We start from the raw sequence: 21,062 nt of genomic DNA, 5'->3' as shown, positions 1-21,062 counted from the left end.
TGTCAGCAGTGTTCGTTCTTCGACGACTTCGACTTCCATGTGGGGTAGTATTCTTGTGTTCTGTTTTCCTGACTTGAGTTTTTGAAACCGCTGTTTATGTTTTTAACGTCTTTCATGTCTTTTGTAGGAGTGTCCAATCCGTGATTCGAACTTGCGATCTTTGAGTTCCCAGCGCACTGTCTTGTCCACTGTACCACGAGTGTCTTCACACAGGAGTTTGGATTTAAGTCCTACTCATAGGAGCACTGTCTTCACTAGCATTCAAAAATCTAACTAAACATACTGGATTCGAACCAGCGATCGCTCACATTGCTGACATAGTACAAATCAACTGAGCTATGTGGGTAGTCATGCAAATTAAATAATTTGTTGTCATATTTAGCTTTATTGCCAAATGGTGTTTGCGAGAAAAAGATGGGCAGGCAAGGGAATTGTCGGAAATAGATATGGATAGAATTATTGTTTACTATTTTTACTGATATTGTGTATCGTGTTATATTATTATCATGATAGATATATTTTCTAAAAACTTTAATGTTAACTTTGATTCGAAATGTTTGATTATTCAACTCTTATTACATGTTGTCTTCTATGATCATTGATAGCGTTGATTTAATACATCATTGCCTCGTATTTGTTAATATGACGTGTTAGTCAATATATTTCATAATGTTCAACCAATTAACGGCAATTAATCCAAGACATTGGCAGGCAATATCCGATAAACAATTTCAGGGTATAATCACAAGTCCTTGAGACGATCTTGTATAAAATGTCTAGCCGCAATGGCAGCCCGTCGTTTTGGGCGAGAATATCTAGCATCAGTATCACTTTGTTGCGTTGTGTCATCTCTATTTTCACCTCCATGTGACAACGAGAGTGGTTCTGTGTCTCGTGGTGGACTCTCTTCATCTGAAGGAGTGGGTGTCTTCACCTCAAGTGGATACAGTTTGTGGATAGGACGATTTGTCATACCAGATGAGGTTTTTATTTCTGCTGATCTCACTAGGCCATCATTTCCATACACAAGTTTTATAACAGTAGCTAATTTCCATCGTACGCGTTTATCAATGTCATTATGAACGAGAACGACATCACCAACTTGTATAATATTATCTCTTACCCCGGAAATAGTCGTTTGATGTCTTTCTCGGAGTGCAGTTAGGTATTCAGTTGACCACCGTTTCCAGAAACTCATTTGTAGGGTTGATAGATGTTTATATCGTTCGTTATTAGCGTTATGATCCCCATAGTTAGGATCATTAAGTTCATCGATGTCAGTGGAAATGTAAGGTAGCGTTGTTAACGGTCGCCCGTTAAGAAGGTGTGATGGCGTTAATGCGACGGGGTCATCTTCGGTCGTTGACACGTAGGTCAGAGGTCGGTCGTTTAAAATTGACTCGATTTCAGTAAGAATAGTTCGGAGTTCTTCAAAGGTAACAAAGGCGCGACCGAGTACCTTTTTTATCGTTGTTTTGGTTAATCCTATTAATCGCTCCCAGAACCCACCGAACCAGGGTGCACGTTTAGGAATGAATGTCCAGGAAACGCGATTTTCGGCTAGTAGATTCTTTACTTCGGTAGACTCGAACAAAGCGTGAATTTCGTCAGCGGCGGATAAATAGGTAGTCGCGTTATCGGATAACATCTTACTTGGTAGGGAGCGTCGTGCAGCGAATCGACGGAAAGCCATTATGAAAGTTCGAGTACTCAAGTCGGGTACCAGTTCAAGGTGTATTGCACGTGTGACCGCACACGTGAACAAGCAAACGTATGCCTTGTTTTCTTTGTTATCGGAGGATTTGACAAGCAATGCACCAGTAAAATCCACGCCGGTTACTGAAAACGGTGGAGTCATATTGACACGGTAATCTGGTAATGGCGCAGTTAACGGAGATTGATATGGTTTCCCGTCCACCTTTCGACAAGTTACACATTTATGAATGACGTAGTTCACTGCGCGTCGAATTTGCGGGATCCAGAATCGTTGTCTCAGGGACGTCACAATAGCCTGCGTACCGCTGTGCAATAGACGAATATGATCATGTCGAATGATCAGAGTAGTAAACGTATGTCCCTTAGGTAGAAGAATCGGAAACTTCGTAGCAAAGTCAATAGGAGCGTTATGTAATCTCCCACCACACCGCAGAATACCATCATTATCGATAAAAAGTTTCAGTTGGCGCACCAAACGACCGTACTTTGCATTATGTCCCCGAAGTGACATCATAGTGTCACTGTATGTCTCTTTCTGCACACATTTAATCCACGCGGTTTCGGCTCGTTCAAGTTCATTGGCTGTCAATGGCCCGCGTGTAGTATTATTGCGTATCAGTATAGACACGAATCGTTGAACATAAGCGGTAACTCTCAACAGTTTACTCAAAGACCCATATTTAGTCAGATCAATGATGCGTTGCATTCCCAGAGAAATGTCAGAAGAGGCTATAGATTCTGAAGGTGAATCTATAAACAAAGTGTCACGTATAGCATTATCCGATAAACGGCAGTGTTCATCGTCGGTATTCATGGCAACGGGCAGAGTTGATTGAATCTCAGATTGATGAATGTCCGACACGTGAAAAACGGTGGGTGTGTCTCTGTTTACGTTTACCGGCATCTGTGGGCCGCGAGGAAACCCGGAAGTATTGATGTTGACATCCGCGGACTCGTCGATGGCGTTAGAACGTAGATCAAGGGAATCCCCGGTACATAGTTCGTTGACCTCATGTGTGACGTCATTGGAGCGTGGATTCGCGTCGCATTGAACGTCGCTGAAGAGAGGTGAATCGAAAAGCGTGCAGATTGGCCAATTTCCTTGCACAGGAAGCCACCGTGGACCATTCCACCAAAGATTGGAATTGTTCAATTCTTTTGCGGTAATTCCTCGAGTCAGGAGGTCGGCAGGATTGTCAACTGTTGGACAATATTTATACACGTGTTTGAAGCCAGTAATTTCTTTCACTCTGTTAGCGATAAATAAAGGCAATTTCTTATCACTGTGGATCCAATGTAATGTTATTTGGCTATCACACCACAATACGCGTTCAGTAATGTTCAGTTTCGGAGATAACGCATTGTAAACAAACTTACTCAATCGCGTGGCAACTAAGGCTGCCATCAACTCTAGACGAGGTAAAGTCAGTGTTTTGCAATTGATCGGCGCGACTCGGGTTTTCGCCATAACAATAGCAGTTTTGTTGTTTTTCCTGAGGTAAACAACAGCACCATATGCTTTCATGGAAGCATCAGAGAAAACGTGCAGTTCACAATCGTTTGTGTCATCTGTGGTTTCATTGAAATATTGACGATTCATTGTAGTATTTGTGATCTGATTTAGATCGCCAGCAATAGATTCCCAATTGTTAAACATAGTCTCATTTAAAGGTTCATCCCAATCGATTCTCTTTTTCCAGATGTCTTGAATGAACAACTTTGCCTTTACGTGTACTGGTGATAATAAACCAAGCGGGTCATACAATGACGCTGTATGACTGACGACGTCGCGTTTCGTAATTAAATGTCCCGGTGATTGAATGTTAATATCTCTGTAAGTAAGTGTATCTTTCTCGGTATTCCACTGTATACCAAGAATGCCGACGTCTGGCGCGGTCTTCAGTTTGTTGTCATTTCTGGCAAGTTTACGAATCTCATTATTGTTCGAAGACCATGAACGAAGGTTGAAACCACAAGAACTCATTAGTTGATTGGACTCGTTGTAGTATTGTATGGCGTCGGATTCAGACGTACAGCCGGTTATGACGTCATCCACATATATGTTCTGTTAATTCCCACAATTACAAGTTGTTAAATTGAGAGAGAAAATGTACGGACAAATATTTTAGACTTATTTTGGTGTAGACAGCTATCGTTTAATTATTTTACACCATTAGAAGTTGTTAAATTGAGAGAATAAATGTGCGGACAAATATTTTAGACTTATTTTGGTGTAGACAACTCTCGTTTAATTATTTTACACCATTACAAGTTGTTAACGTGAGAGAATAAATGTATGGACAAATATTTTAGACTTATTTTGGTGTCTACAGCTCTCGTTTAATTATTTTACACCATTACAAGTTGTTAAATTGAGAGAATAAATGTGCGGACAAATATTTTAGACTTATTTTGGTGTAGACAGCTCTCGTTTAATTATTTACACCATTACAAGTTGTTAAATTGAGAGAATAAATGTGCGGACAAATATTTTAGACTTATTTTGGTGTAGACAACTCTCGTTTAATTATTTTACACCATTACAAGTTGTTAAATTGAGAGAATAAATGTGTGGACAAGTATTTGAAACTTATTTTGGTGTAGACAACTCTCATTTGATTAATTCCAACAATTACAAGTTCTTAAATTGACAGAATGAATGTATGGACAAATATTGACCATTATATTTGTGAGTAAATACCTGTTGTTTAATTAATTTCCACCTCTACAAGGTTGAGAGAATAAATGTGTCGACAAATATTTGATACTTATTTAGGTGTAAGAACTCGTGTTTGACCAACTTCCACCATTGCAAGTTGTTAAAATAATGAAATAAATATACTGGTATCATTGGATATTTGATTTAATTGTGAAACTTTCTAACAAAATGTTAACTGCTGGCTTCGAACCCTCAATCAACAATTCCGCAGACACGGTATAAATTCCACAACACCACAGAAGATATTCGTCTGTTGCCTGAATTGTTTTCGTAATATAGGGAACGCCATCGACACTTTAACAAAACTTACCTTGACTTGGGTCTTGTTTATCTCTTGTCACAATCTGGAAACTGTTGAACAAATTGCGCGTCGTCCAGTTTAAGACGTTAGTTATTTTATTATTTATTCATTCAGTTTTGTATGGTGGAGTTTTGTGAGGTTTATTATTTTTTTGCGACGTTCTTTGTTTACTTGTTTACGGTTTGAGAGATTTCAGTTTATTTGATTTACGTTTTTACGGTAGCTCTGAGCGGGACTCGAACCCACTGTCTTTTCAAGCTAATTTTGTTTTATTTTGATGGCACGCTTGTGTACCACGCCACGACGTTGGTCGTTAAGTGGTGTTCATTTTTCTAACTACTCCAGTGTTCCGATGAGTTGAACGGAAAAGCCAAAACGATTGCTGGTTTCTGATTGCTTCGGTTCTGGTGAGTGTGTATCTAGTGTGATTCGAACCCATGTCGTTTGTATTGGGCGTTTTTATGCAACCAGTTCCCCGTTTTATTGTGATTTTGAGTGTTTAATGATGTCTTCCTCACCCGTAACGCCATGACCCAGTTTCAACCACACGGCCATTTTGCAACACAGTTCGTGACCCTCGGCGTCACCCGACTGACTGTATGAGCGTTCTGTTCAACTGTTAAGCTAGGATTTATTACCGTTATTATCATTATATTGTCACGTGATTTGTTTTACCTTATGTGTAATGTCTTAAGTATCTTTATTGTAATTTGTATATACCAATTCGTATATACCGAGGAAACGACCCCGATTGAAGGTCATGTATTTTATGACGTCACCAATTCGTGTGTAGGTACTGCTTCTAGATCTGTGCCTATATTTGTTATTAAGTTGTCATGATTTTGAACGAGAACAAAATGAGTAAAAAACAAAAACTATTCAAAATAGCGACCTCTGTGTCGACAAATTGTGTTGCCTTCGTTCGCCCGCAAGTGCTATTACATGCATAGGGAAGTCTGATTGTCTTAATCGTCAGGTTAACGCCATTCATTTTAAAATTTATCATTTAATAGAAAAACTATTTACAAATGAAATTATATTAGGCGGTGTTTCTGGCATATTGATCTGACTTTTGCTGGTGAATAAAAACATTGATAATGTGTGCCCCTCAAAGAAAAGCTTTGTCTCCTCTATTCCATTTCTTGGGAGGTCCAGTCACGTGACCCTGCCAAGCAACAGCACAGACGTACAGACATTATAAACAAAATTGTGCTCCGTGCATCGTGCATTTACTGTGAATAAGGTATGTTTCTGTTAGTTTTTAAGTTGAGTTTATGAAATCTTCAACTTGCTGTGACTCAAAGGAATATAGCAGTTTGTTTATTTTCTAATTGCTAGTCGGTTATTTTCGAAATAGCAACCATATCATCTGATGATCGTTACCGGGACCCCTCGCCTCACTGACAGAGTGTTCGGTGTCCTCCTCGATCGTCCCTATTTTGCAACTCTGGGATCAGATTGGAATCCGCTCACTAGTTCAAATTCATCACTGAAAAGAGTGTTTAATTTTGCGAACACATGGTAGTTCTATTGAACCAGCTAGTGAGTGTCAAACGTCTAAACATCTATGTTTTAAAAAACGTTGACCCCAAGTATTCCAATTAATTTGCCCAGAGAGTATCCCTCAATTTTTCAGTAATACCGTGAGAATAACACCATGCTCGTAATGGAATGTATTTATAAACTATAAGTATACCACTATGGTGATGAGAGTCGCCAAAAACACTGTTTTGTCTTTTTTTCATTTTACTATGTTTACATGTGCAACCGCAGTCTAACCTCACAACAATCCAATTTTTAGACGTGTGAAGTGTTATCAACATGTTTACTCATGTATTTTTTGTTTGTTTGTTTGTTTGTTTGTACATTCGATATATTGCTATGTAACAAACGACAGATGTAAATCTATGATGACTTGTGTTAAGTGAAATTGGATTAAAATTCTATCTAGGTAGAACCTCCTTACTGTTAGATCTCCTCTAACTACATCTGCCTAACAATCAAGTTGCATTCAGATAACACACAGGATCAACAACACACAAATCAACAATTTTCCGAATATTAATAGAATTAAAGAACAGAATTGCATTGCGTTTTCAGTAGCAGCGACTATTCATACTGCACCAGTGCATATAACAGAAATAAATCAACCTTTCACACCGCAGCAATGTAATATTCACATGTACCGAAAACAAACTTGAGTGACGGTTGCAAACGAATGCTAACATACCATCTCAGATAGAGAAATTGCAGAACACCACTGCATGTATGCTTATAGGGGCACTTCCAGTTAAGCCTAATCTCACAACAAATTTACTTTCTGGATTAAAATTACAATGGATAACAAAAGATAGTTTAAACATTGTAAACAACATAAGCAATAGTGTCCCATAATTCTTTGGTACAATCCCTGGGCTTGGAAGGTTCCCCTTTAAACAAAATGAAATCTGTCATGTAATCAGTAAAATTTCTATTAGCACAAGTATTGACCATCTGATCTGATTTAATAACATAATTTGGTGTTACTTTATTACATGATTAGAATCAACAAATTAAAAAAAAAATGACAACAAAATATCACTGTTTCGTTGCCTATTAAATGACGTACAACACCTTATTCGATGTTTATTTTTTGTTAATAATGATACAAATGTATATTGTTTGTTCTTGGCTAAACTGATAGTCATTATTTATGCTTTTTTTTTTTAGTAAATCCAACCATACTTAAAGATGCCCCCAAAGAGAGAAGCAGTTGCTCTCCAGAGGGTTATCAACAACCAGGAGCAATGGGATGAAGCGATGGGAGTTGAGGGGGTCATGTGTAAGTGCTGAATCAAATGTTCAAAATTTGGGGTGGAGTCACAGAACGTTCTAGGTTGCTAGTACGTGCACCACTGTACCATGTGTTTCTGTGAGCTTGGTGCGAGCTGCCATGAGATACAGGTTGAAGAGTCAGTGAAAATCAACAAATGGAGAAAACAGGACTCAACTTTTGAGGCAATTCTGAAGACCAAATTAATATATGTTGCACATGTTTGGGTAGTCTTAGTTGAGGAAAGTCTCAGCACTAGCCCAAAGTGCAGAGAGAGTTTTCAGCCCTTGTTTTCACCTGTGATGGTTGTCAGACGGTGAAAATGCCTTAATGTTCGTTCTCGAGAATTGATATTGCTGTAGAACTGATCTGTGGTTGCTAGGCTATCTGACCATGCACTAGACTGACAGGCTGATATGCTTCTGGTCAGCTGTATTATGCAGTTGTAGACAGATATTTACTATTCATTGTACCAGCTTCAATTTTGTGCTGATCATGATAATTTCATATTGTTGGATGTCTGGCTACAAGTTTTATAGTACCCTAGTTACATGTATTTCGTCACCTGCACATGCGTTCATAGTGTGTCGTTGTTTTCTTCAAACCAACGTCTACCCATGCACCTCTACGTTTTTAGCATGCATTGTTCTCGTCAATAGGGACTTGATTTCCACGTGTGCGCAGGTGACACCCCTCTGCTTTAAACCTTTGAATATTTTCTTCTAACTGCCTGTTTTATTTAAAATTCGCCTGGGATTTGTTTTCATGTCGTTTATGTAAGCATTGCGATGTCAGCATAATGGCAATTCTACCTACCAAGATATGTTTATTATAGTCATTGATTTGTATCGTTGTTTCATTTTGTTTTATTTATCATTGAACAATTAGGCCAGAATTCTCGGTGTTCTTCAAAGGAAATAGCATAGCATTATGGGTAATTTGAAGAATATATTGCATAGCTTAAAATTATGAAGAATATTTATAATTACGCTAGATAGCCCGAATGAATGCCTTCATGCTCTTCAAATTGCATGTATTTTGTTTGAAATTTCTTTTCATGCCCTCAGAACGCCTTAGCTGTAGCTTGTATTCTTTGTTTGATTGATGGTAATTCCACTAATAGACCTTGTTGTCTTACAGTGATAGACATATATCAAAAGTGGTGTGGACCTTGTAAAGCTGTGGTTGGTCTCTTCAAGAGATTGAAAAATGAAATTGGAGATGACTTGTTACACTTTGCTGTGGTAGGTACAACCGTTTCCCAAATGCAAACTTATGTATGAAGCTTATTTTCGCTCATTATTGATGTAAAATATAGGAAAAAAAATATTTTTGCTGGATTTTATTTCCACTGATTCTTCCCTTCAGTGAATATAATTTACAGTAAAAATAAAGTATTTTTACAGTACTCTTGCTACATATGCTCACTGATGATACAACAAAGCTAGCAGGTGCAGCCACCTGCATTCCTTGATGCCTTCCAAAACAGTTAAATATTTTGGACACAATTTTTATCAGTCCAAGGCAAATCTCAGTACGTTTAGCCTTGAAATTGGGTACCTCAGAATTAAAACATTTTTAAGCTGTGCTTCAATTAGCATGTTTATGAATCTTTCTTCTGTTTTAAGGTTGTTAATGTAACAGTGATGGAATTGCAGTTAAAACAAACAATATTTTAACGTGTGCTGCAACTGGAGAGTTGTTAATCTAACACTGTAAAAGGATTAATTAGTCACTGGGTTTTAATTTTGCTTATTTCGCTGACTGGAAAATGCGCTAAATTAAAACCTAGTGAATATGTAAAATTTAGCATAGAACACATTAACTAAATGATAAAACCGTGAATTTAAAGCCCACTGAATATGTCTGAAATGGTAAATCAGCAAAATATAAACTCAGTGAATATTAATCATTTTACAGTTGAAGAAAATACAGTACAGTTTTCTTTAATATATTGTGAATGCAAAGAATGTTAAATTTATTCTGTGTGTCTTTATTGTAAAATGTACAACCATTGTGATCACCTGAATTTTTAGACAAAGCCTCAGTGTTATAGATTTGAACACTGCCAGAAAATAAAGTGGTGGTGAAATGTAGATCCATAAATCTACTAAAGATTTTCTGGAGTGAACAGCTTGTACTTTCAATCTATGTAAAATTTAGGGTTGTGTCCACATTTATCAAGTATTATTCTCTCTTCTAAGGCTGAGGCGGATGGGATAGAATCGCTGGAGAAATATCGTGGTCGCTGTGAGCCATGTTTTCTGTTCTTTTGTGGTGGTCAGCTCACTCATGTCGTACGTGGTTCAAATGCACCAGCTTTGCAACTTTCCATCACAACACAGCTCACAGCTGAGCATAAAGTGCTGGAGGAGGGTGCAGAGAGGAAAGTGGTGAGTATAAATATATTTTACAGTAGCTTACAGAACACTCTTAATGATAATAACATTTAAGATGACAATATAACTATAACTTGGCTGTGGAAATTATTATCATCACTTGATGTGTTTCATCAGATTCGTGATCCATTACTTGCTGCACAAGAAGAGGAAGAGAAAGCTGCGGAAATGGCAGCTGAAGAAGAAAGGAAGAAAATGGAAGATGATGCACTTAGTAAGTATAATCTAGAAAATATTCTTTGAAATCTCTCCCTCTTCTTCCATGCCATGTTGTAAATTACATTCTTTTTCAACTCATTATAAATGTCCACAAAAAATAAATGTTAATTATTAAATTAGTCAACAGAATTGGTCAATTTTTTCAATTGGTCGTACATGTATTACGGTAATGTAAGCTTGATGGTCTAAGATAGAAAATAAATGAAAGTTGATGTCTGTTTGTATATTATTTAGTATTTACATCTGACCAATACTCTTGTATAATCATATCTGACATATACATACTACCGTATAAAACAGTTTTTAAAATTTACAGAAATATTACCCTTTAGCAATTTTTTTTTCAAAATCAACTTTTAATTAGTCAGTCATTATTTTGAATGTTCAGTCTAAAATTTTCATGTCATAGAGTTAATACATTTGTACCATCACGCAATTTGGTTTTCGTCTTTGTACTGTTTGAGTGTGCATAGACTGATACTTATAAACATCACTACTTAGTGATATGCACAAGGGCCATGTAATAATGGTTTACATTATGGTATAGTCTGGTATGGTATACTGAGTACAGGGTTGAACCTTGTGGATAGTCCTATAGTAGTAGTTTAATAGTAGCTCACTTGTCTGAAATTTATAAGCTATTTCTTAATACTGAATCTCGGTATTAAGTGATAATTAATATCTCTTATGTTCTTATAATTAATATAAGATACACAACTTAAGTCAATGAAATACATGTATTTATATTGCTTGGGTTTGAATATTGTTTGCAACATGCTGTGTGAATAATATAACAATGAGTTGATATAATCGTAATATTGTCATTAATGTTTTAGATAGTGAGATAGAAGGCATAAGTAGCAGTATATCTTTGAGAAGAGTAGGTAGGAGAGCAGTACGTCATGCCATTAACAGAATTACAGGCAGCCGTACTAGCTTTACGGGTAGAGTAGACTAAGCCCACAGATACTTTAGTTATGTTATATATAAATAAGCAAAGTCTTGAGTTTGTTTTGTTCTACTGTTAACTATAGATTTACTTTTTAATTCACCGTATTCAGTGACACCATATTCAGTGAAATTCAAATCCAACTCACTAAATAGCAGACTGGCCTAACACACTGAATTGTTAATATTAATTTTTTTTTATGATTATATTCTTAAGAAAAATTGTATTAATAGCAGAAGCACATCTTTATATGTATATGTGTGAAAGCCCCATTGAATTAATGCCAGTTTGCCTATGAAACAATAATTTTATTGCATCTTTTGAATTTAGTCACTGTCATTGGTCACTGATTTTTGTAGGAATCAAAATGAGAATCTTAAGAAGATAAAAATTGTATGTAGCTGTAGGTGCCTTCTGTAAGGCTCATACTAAAATGTTTGGACACCAGATTTTCCACTTACTTTGTTATTTGACCATAGCAAGATGTTTTTTTTTTCAAGATCACTATATCGATGAAACAATTTTTCGTCATTGGCATGCAGGGAATAAGCATAATCACTTGCATCATGAAAATCTCTGTGCCTCAGCCTCATGTCTGCAGTCAATGAATTAAAATATTTGGTGTTACCCAATTTCCGATGGAATGATTTTGAGGACTCACTCATGCCAGTGCTGTTGTACTTATAATTTACAGTAAGTTTCAGCTTGGTAGTAGAAATGTGGATTTAACTGTATTATTTTAATTTCACAGAACCACAGCCTAAGAAAGTCACAGTTGCTGTTATCAAACCTGATGCAGTCAAAAATGGATTGGTTAATGATATTGTTGGAAAGGTATGGTTTATTTATAATAACAATTTCATCGTGCATACATGTACAATGTATATACAAAACAACTAAATTGAAACTGGTCCAGGCCAAACACCATAGAAACTGAACCATTCATAGAGGTACAATACAGTTATACCTCTGTATATTGACCAACCTAGACAGGTGGCTTTTGTATGGACATTGATTTAAGAAAATACAACAAGTGTAACTGAAGATCAAAATAAATAAAAATATGTTTGTTTTTTTAATTAAATGGAGAAACATCAGTATAAAGACGAATGTTAAATACATCTAAACATTTGTCATCATTTTAACTGTTATACAAAGGGTCATTTGATCAGAGCAGTGCGAAATGGGTCATATATTAGATTGCAGTGAAGCAGCTGCTCTGCTAAGTACAGCACCCCGATCCACACCCAAGTTGTCTGCAAGTGATTTGGCATGATATATGAGATTTTTAAAATACAGTTCCCTGTACGTTTGTATTGTACTGCGACTGCGGTGAACTGCCTATGTATAAAAGGTAGTCATTATAAACACCTAACTGACAGGAATAGGAGGGTTACTTTATACAAGTTTAGACACATTTTAGTATATAAAATAATTTCTCATGTTCTTTTAAACTTTTACTGTGTTAATCAATCATGCTTTTGTTTTAGGAAGGAAATCGTGAAGCAGTTAAGCTAGATTTGTGTATCACTACTAATTATTAGATTAAAAAGAGTCAAAATACTTTTGTTTTACATGATTTCTTGTGCTATGTAGTACAATAATAACAATCTAAAAAATTATAACAATGTGCTTCTGTGTTCTTTCTTTACTGATTGGTTCAATGTATTTTTATATAATTCAGATGGAATCGGAAGGTATTGAAATCCTGGCACAGGAAGAAAGAACGCTTACAGAGGATGAAGCCAGGGAATTTTACGCAGCCCATAAAGATGAGGTAAGAGTGAGGTGTGACAGAATCGTGTTTTGTCACCATGTTGTTACATGGGACCCATATAATTGTACTTGACATCATTCTGTCCATAATAATGTTTGGGTGATAGTGACTAAGTTAATTGTAACTGTGTGGAAAATGCAGCTTTACTGTAATCCATTTTATTCAACCATGCAAAATACCGTTAACGCTTTTTCACATTGTGTACTTGGAAAACTGCGGTACTGTATGGTGCTTTAATTTCATGAGGAAAAATTTCTACAAGTCAGTGAAAATCCAGAAAATTTAAATCATTTCATGGGAGCCTGGGTCCTAAAAACAGGGAGTCTAATTTTGTCTACACGAATACCATAAAATTATCAAATCCTGAAAATTCCAAGTAACATATTTTAAATGATTTACATTACAAGTTTCATCATGTTTCATCAATGTTTGCAGCTAGATATGATTTGTAATTTGATTGTTTGAGTGAAATAGAAATTTTACTGAAGGGGTATTTACAGAATAGAAATTTCTCTGGTGATTTATCCACTGCTACCATATTCCATGGTTTTCCCTGTAACTTGTATTTTGTTGGTGAACTTACAGTAGTACTTTTTTTCTAAGTTCATTTGTCACAAACTAAAAAATTGAAAATTAAAATTCACAGGACCACTTTGAAGACCTTGTCAAGTTTATGTCCAGTGGACCAGTACACACATTGGTGCTAACCAAAGGTGATACAGGAGAGGATATCATTCCAGAAGTCAGGACGTTAATCGGTCCTGCAGACGTTGAACTAGCAAAGGAAGAAGCCCCGGGAAGGTAGGAGTTTATTCTCTTGTTGATGGCAAAATGTACATTGATTGATTCTGATGTTGTTTAAGAGCTTTCATGTAGGCATTGAGCTATCATTTGTTTCCATTCTAACCTAACATCATGCATATGTCATGTAAAAATACTGTGACAACGCTTCTCTTGGTAAAACTATGAGGTCGTCGCATCGCATCATGTTCAATGTAAGTTCCATACAATTTCTGCAACGCATGTGAAATACATTGTTTGTTTACATGAAATTTAAAATTTGTACAACTGTGACGCTCTAACTGATACACATACATGCATAACAGCAAGGCAGCTAACTATTTTGTACTTTGATGCCAACAACTACTTCTTGCTGATCATTCAATTTGCTCAAGCCAACCTACAACCCTAACCTACATGTATATCCTGTAGAGGCTCACATGGAGATGATAAGAGGAAAAAATATATATATATATTTGTTCTCTGAAATGAAACACAATGCACGTGTTTTAGTCACAGTAATGTAACTCCAATATATTGAATAATTGTTCTTTTTTTTATTTGCTTCAGTATAAGAGCAGTTTATGGTACAGACAAAATTACAAATGCGGTTCACGCAGCTGACTCAGAAGATGCAGCTGCAATGTATGTCAAATTATACACGATTTTATTTTCCTTATCTTCTCCACAAGTTATGCAATTTTTCATTTGAATTATTATTTGTCAACTTAGAACACAAAAAAAATTAAAAGTGTTTTCAAAACAATTACTACAAACTCGATGAACTTGAATTGAATGCAATAGTTATGGGGTGTACTGTTCAAAATTTCTGAATGTTGCCAAGTCTGGGTGTGTGATGTTGTTCTAAGGTTTTTGAGTTACTGTAGAATACTTTATTTTAGCTGTAATTTTCGCAAAAAAGACATTTTGGGTGTTTTGTATGGAATTTATTTAAATGTAAAATATAGGGAAAAAGGTATATTCGCTGAATTTTATTTTCACTGGATCATTACTTTAGCGAAAATTAATTCCAAGCGAAAATAAAGTATTTTACAGTACCTCAAAATCTACTTTATCTTTTGGGGGGAGACTCAACAATATGTATCATCTTAGGGAAACAGACATGATATGCATGAGTCAATATACAAAATCCTGCAAGTCAATTTTTGGGGTTGGTAGAAAATAACATGATCAACATATTTATTACTGAAATCAGGGCTTAAACTTTGGGAATTCGGTTTCTATGTCCAAACTAAACTTGCCTGGGTAGAAAATAACATGATCAACATATTTATTACTGAAATCAGGGCTTAAACTTTGGGAATTCGGTTTCTATGTCCAAACTAAACTTGCCTGGGTAGAAAATAACATGATCAACATATTTATTACTGAAATCAGGGCTTAAACTTTGGGAATTTGGTTTCTATGTCCAAACTAAACTTGCCTGGGACTGATTGACTATTTTGAAAATCAAGGCATTCAGGTAGGGTCTCTGGACAATTGATTTTATGGCTGCTGTAAATTTTAACTCTAATGAAATCTAGTGCCATTTATTTATTTACCAAAAAATTTCTACCTTTCTGCAATATATGCAGAGAGCAATTATGATGGACTGTGATGTAAGATGTACTGCCAAGTACATGTGCTGACATTTGGAAAAAAAGAAATAACATTATTCTGGGTTATTGGATTGCAGGGAATTGGCATTCTTTTTCCCAAAATTTGCGGCACCAATTGTGCCTGGCACAGGAGCACCTCCACAGAAAGAAAGGACGTTAGCTATTATCAGACCAGATGCACTTCGCGAAAATAAAGGTAAGATACAACCTGAACCTTGTACCCTAATATTGCATAGTCGGTTTGCTAAAATATGTTTAAAAGATAGTGTACAACTACAAATCACATGAGCCAGAAATGTAACATTCATCCTTTGTAAAAACAGATGCAATTATTGAAAAAATTCAAGAAGCTGGTTTTGAAGTGGCGTTACAGAAAGAGATAGTGTTATCAGAAGATCAGGTTAAAGAACTTTATAAAGAACATGAAGGACAGGATTATTATGACGCATTAGTAGCAAATATGACAAGGTATTTACTTTGGGTTTCGCCAATTATTGATAATGTGCTCACATGAAATACTTTATTGATGAATGTTTTTATAAATATAACAATTGTCAGTTTGTGTGTGTGTGTGGCTTTCTGTCAGTAACTTTTTCTGAATTTTGTGGTGTAGCAAATCAAATCTTTACTTGACAAGTTTTAGTGTGACATGCAGATATTTGGAGAACTATTTCAGTTTACAACTTATCTTTGATTGAACTTGAACAGTGGATCTTTAGAAACAAGGTCTATGCATGAACCAAGATGGTCCAAACAAATATTCATGAATTTCAGTTCTTTTTGGATGCATAAAAAAAAATTGAAAAAAAAAAAAAAATTTCAGGAAAAATCAAATAAAAGCATGTTTTATGATACGTAATAATGCATACACATTGATTTTGGAAAGCAATTTGACCAGGAACTTTTTTTTCCTGAGTCTAACCCAACCAAGTGTACATAAAGCTTAAACGCAAATGTGACTGTTTGATTCATAAGATACATTTAACAATTACATTTAAACTGTATTTCTTTATTTTGTGTAAAATGATTGTATTCACAGTGGTCCAGTGCTTGTACTAGGGTTAGCAAGGGAAGATGCAATTCAAGGGTGGAGGGATATGCTAGGACCTAAAGAAGTAGAAGTGGCCAAACAAGAGGCACCAGAAAGGTAAAGATGAACTGTCATATTTCAATGCAGCAGTGATGTCGTCGTATAATTTACATATGAAAGGAACCATGTCATCACTATTGTGTATGTTTTATACGTTTTCACATCATCGTACACACAATACGTAGTTCAATCAAATGTAATATATGTAGCTGACATCATAATATACTTCCTAAAGCCTTGAACTTGAGCCCAGCTGGTGCATAATTTGGATATTTGTTTGCTTGTCTGTTTCTCGAAAAATTCATTATTTAAACATCATTGCACAGTGATGACAGTGTTGCTTTAAAGTTTGATCAATAATTTTCAATTACTTGTTCTCATTTTGTTTCACATGGGAGAATTTTTAGGTGATAAAAAGGGACTCATTTGGGACTAGTCTTTTTTCTCCAAACAACTGTGTATCATTCTTGAAGATTGAAAGTCATTGATCAACCATAAACCATTTTATAATAAATACTATAAAACCATTCATTTTCACTGACATTTTATTTCAGTGTTTTGATGTTTTGAGCAATTTCACTGGGTTTTATATTCACAAACTTGGCAGGGAAACAATGATTTCTATTGTTATTTTATATGTTTACATGGATTTAATTCGGCAGATTTTACTTATCGTCAAAAATAGTGGAATTCAAAACCAGCGAATTAATGCGTTTACCGTATTGAAGCTTTGAATCTGTATGTCATATTCAATAGCATATATACCTGCTAGTACAATCAACCATTTCATTATGGAATTTGTCATCTCAGTTGTCAATAAGAAAGTTATGAATGATGAGCTCTTAAGGTAGAAGCCTAACCAAAATGAAATTCTTTTTTGCAAATTGAACTGAATACTTAAAAATTGCGAGTCACCAGCCAATGATGGATGTGTTTTAGTGGATGGCGGCTATTTTGTCAATTCACCATTGGTTCCTATGGTGGAGATATTATTATGCCATATCTGAAATTGCAGGCTGGTGAAATGCATGTAGGTTGAAAAAAAATATATATCCTGACTGGTGGGGTACTTTTGTTACCGTGAAGTATTTCAATAAATTTTCTTTAATTTTGTGTTCTATAAAATTCTTCTAAAAATAGCTGTTTCATATCACATTAGAACTATTATAGTTCAATAAATGTACATAATAAATCAATGATCATTTTCAATGCAATTTATGACCAACTTTCACCAAAATTATGAGTAGGCTTGTACCTTAAAGTTATTCTTCTGTCACAATATCATATTTGTTCTACTAGAAGCACATTCCCAGTGTGAGAAAAAAAAATGATTTATAGATCAAACCATATAAAACATTTTTTTACTAAACCTATTTCTCATTAAAAATACCTCTTATTTGTGAATCGTTCGTGAATTATTGAAAACAATGCAAATACAAAAATAAAATGGTTTAAAAAGTAGCATGAATATATGTGCAACCAAGATGTGCTTCTAATATAACAAATGTAGCGTTTGAACTTGGATGTGGGTAAGATTGTGCCTGATTGGTTTGCAACACTTAACAGCCGAACCAATCAGAGAGCAGCTTGTTTGTTTGTTGACAAATTTCGCTCTCATTTATATTTACTTTGACTCAACTGCGATTTTATTACATTTTACACAAGTTTGTTTGCTGCAAATTGCCCTTTTCCCATAATGCAAAGCTGTTGAAGTTGTTCCAATTTGAAATACCATGTACAGTCAAACTTATATTATTTACCACCTTCATATAAAGACCAACTCCCATAATTGATCACCTTTGGACAGACCTATTTACATGTAAGCATTATGTATACACAGATATAAAGACCAGTGACTGTCTTTTTAGCACTGATTGGTCAAATATGAATCTTTTTATAAATGACCAAAATGACTGCATGTTTAGTGTTTTACACTAGTCTTCACAGTGACATTTTCAAATTAGACAAGCCAGACAAGCAAAATTTTGTTTCCGCTATCTTCAAATATTTGCTGAAAAATCGTCTTTTAAATTTTTGAACTTGGAAATTATTGCCATAAATATAGACAATAAAGACTCACCTGTCTATCACTATACACAGGATTGACTGTACCCAATATTCAGATCATTATGCAATGCATTATGGGTAATTACATTTACACATCTCTTTATTTTCAGTTAGAGGGCAGTATTGCATATCCGCATACATTACAAATTAACATTTTTATACATTATTTTCTCTGCAGTCTTAGAGCACAATTCAGTGTAGAGGGCGCACCGATTAATTCATTGCATGGCAGTGATACGCCTGAGGCAGCTGAGAAAGAATTTAATTATTTCTTCCCAATGCAAAATACATTAGCGGTTATTAAGCCTGATGCAGTGGAGGAACATAAAGGTATTTTTTATGCACACAAACAAACATGCAAATGTCAAAGGTCAGATTTTGAACATTAAGGCAGGGATTTACTGAAACGTTCACCCGACTTCTCCACTCCACATTTTTTTTTAGTCTAATCTAATTCCATTATTCTTTTTAGTATACGCATTAATATAAAATTTTACTATAATTTCACCTACTTTTGTAAAATCTTCTTTTCACCCTTTGAACACCAAAATTAACTTTCATCAACTTTCACAAAATTAACTTAACTTTATACACAAATATGTCTATTTGGTACAAGACTAATATTAAAAAGTTCTATGAAATTTTGGTGCTCAAAAGGTTAATTCTGGCCTTTCATTTTAAATTTCCCCTTGCTGCATTATTCTCAAGTCCTACACTAATGAATTTAAAGAAATATGTGGATAAAATATTATAATAAGGAGAGTATCGCTTGCAGTAATTTCAGCTTATCACTGCCTTTTTGTTTGATCCATCTGTCTGTCCTTTGGTTCCCCCCTCCCCCTTACTATCTCTGACGTCCCCCATCTAACATAACTCTGTCCAATCATACTATGCATGTATGTCTTTTTTTCATAGCTTACGAGCACAATTTACAACAAACGATCAAATCAATGCACTGCATGGTAGTGATTCATACGAAACAGCTTCCAAGGAACTCAATTACTTTTTCCCACTACAACAAACATTTGCGGTTATTAAACCAGATGCAGCTGAGGAACAGAAAGGTAGACTCGCGATATCGCCAATGTTTCTTTCCGACTTCATTGAGTATCAAACATATATTATCCCCAACTTTGTTTGTCTTGATTTCTGCTGTATGCTTTCAATTGTTACAATTATTTATACATTCATTCTCTAATAATTATGCGCATAAACTGTTTATATTTAATTGTGAAAAACCATACCCGTTGCCTGTATAGCTACTTTCGATCATTCACAAATGAGAAGTTTGGTTTGGTAATAATTTCATCAACCATACTTTAAAAAATTTTTCAACCTAGATTTCACCATTTCATTTTTTAAAAACTATTTGTAAGTTTCTGATAGATAATGAAGTCGGAAAGAGATAGACTCCCAGTGCCAGCTCCGAAAATGCGAGGTCACTAATAATGCATCCAACACTAACATTTTGCAAGTAATTAATGAAGAAATTGTTTTTTAAAATTAACTGCACCCTTTCAAGTTTTCACCTTTTTGTTCCTTGATAGTTTTGTTATTTTATATTAAAGTTGTACTGTCATGAATGATGTAGGTTCACAATTTATACACTAAATGACAACACAATTTTTTCGACTATCTTATATATTATTTGCGCCCTCTAGTGTTGAATCGCTTGAGATTTGTAAAGGCCAAACTGTATTTGTTTATCAGTAAAAATATTTGCTAAATATTCTCAGTAACCAATGACTACACTCCTAAAAAACTAAAGTACTGGAATAATGAGATTTCAAATGGTGAATCAAATTAACACGAAATATTATAAACGTGACAGTACAGTTTTTAAAGTAAATCAATTTTACCCCTTCCTGTTTTTGTCTTTTTAACAATTTTCTTGGCTTGTCATTTATTATATATATCACTTTATCACCCTTCTTATTGTTGATTGCATGCACTACAACATGTATATGTAAAGTTAAGTTCATCTAACTGTGTGTGGCATCCTGCTTTTTATATATGCTTCACACATATTAACATACAAATGTACCGCTTGTTGTTGGCTGTGTATTTGTCAGTCGGCAAGCATGTGCACAAAAATGATGGTGGCACACTTTCAGTCTAGTGGTGGCGATTAATTGTAGCTTTCTTTATACATATATATATATTACATTTGTGTGTTCTTCCCCAGCCATGTTAAGATGTAAATTTGCATAAACTAATCAAAATACCATACTGTATATGTATGCGCTTATTTAAATGATAGAAATATGTCTATGGTTAATTAAAATAGGACATATTTTAATGATCCAGCACACAATAAATGCAATTTTTGCTTTTGTGATGCGCTTTTAATAAAGTAAATATGGTATTTATACTGTTTTTGGCAATTAATATCTTGTAAGGCACAGGGGAGAACATTTATCTTGAGTCGTACTAATGTAGTATGTTTTTATATTAAAAAACAATGTCTAAATTAATCTTTGAAAAGTTTGAGAAAGATTATATGAAGATGTATCAATTCAATACTCATTAGTACATGGAAGTATGCACAAGAATTTGGTCAAAGAAATACACAAACCACTGCAAACCAGTGTTACCAAATGTTTGGTAAAATTTT

At 35.0% G+C, this 21,062-nt stretch overlaps 2 protein-coding genes across 17 annotated transcripts in view; one reads left to right on the top strand and one right to left on the bottom strand.

The window, feature by feature from the left end:
* Positions 1-742: 742 nt before the first annotated feature.
* On the bottom strand, positions 743-3,700 carry LOC144358795 (uncharacterized). Its single transcript, XM_078012263.2, has one exon. It carries the CDS (start codon positions 3,698-3,700, stop codon positions 743-745), a length of 2,958 nt encoding a protein of 985 aa, XP_077868389.2.
* A 2,193-nt stretch (positions 3,701-5,893) lies between these two features.
* Positions 5,894-21,062, top strand: part of LOC100375386 (thioredoxin domain-containing protein 3 homolog) — a 32,028-nt gene continuing 16,859 nt past the window's right edge. For 15 of the 16 annotated variants that reach the window (XM_085495997.1, XM_085495995.1, XM_085495991.1 and 12 more), the window contains exons 1-13: positions 5,894-5,979; positions 7,446-7,557; positions 8,689-8,792; positions 9,753-9,941; positions 10,065-10,161; positions 11,867-11,949; positions 12,800-12,892; positions 13,539-13,693; positions 14,243-14,317; positions 15,369-15,487; positions 15,615-15,759; positions 16,331-16,438; positions 18,627-18,778. In XM_085495997.1, the coding sequence (XP_085352123.1) occupies positions 7,467-7,557; positions 8,689-8,792; positions 9,753-9,941; positions 10,065-10,161; positions 11,867-11,949; positions 12,800-12,892; positions 13,539-13,693; positions 14,243-14,317; positions 15,369-15,487; positions 15,615-15,759; positions 16,331-16,438; positions 18,627-18,778 (1,411 nt within the window). In that variant the 5' untranslated portion in view covers positions 5,894-5,979; positions 7,446-7,466. Of the gene's footprint in view, positions 5,980-7,445; positions 7,558-8,688; positions 8,793-9,752; positions 9,942-10,064; positions 10,162-11,866; positions 11,950-12,799; positions 12,893-13,538; positions 13,694-14,242; positions 14,318-15,368; positions 15,488-15,614; positions 15,760-16,330; positions 16,439-18,626; positions 18,779-19,363; positions 19,513-21,062 lie in introns of all 16 variants that reach the window. The other variant, XM_085495983.1, reaches the window with a different exon arrangement.

Source organism: Saccoglossus kowalevskii, chromosome 22 (assembly GCF_978046115.1).
Source record: "Saccoglossus kowalevskii chromosome 22, keSacKowa6.1, whole genome shotgun sequence".
NCBI lineage: Eukaryota > Metazoa > Hemichordata > Enteropneusta > Harrimaniidae > Saccoglossus > Saccoglossus kowalevskii.
Note: the sequence above shows the minus strand (reverse complement) of the source record. Positions and strands in the feature narration are given on the sequence as shown.

Excerpts from the sequence above, each read along its gene's own strand:
- LOC144358795 (XM_078012263.2), bottom strand. The coding sequence starts at position 3,700 with ATGAGTTCTTGTGGTTTCAACCTTCGTTCATGGTCTTCGAACAATAAT.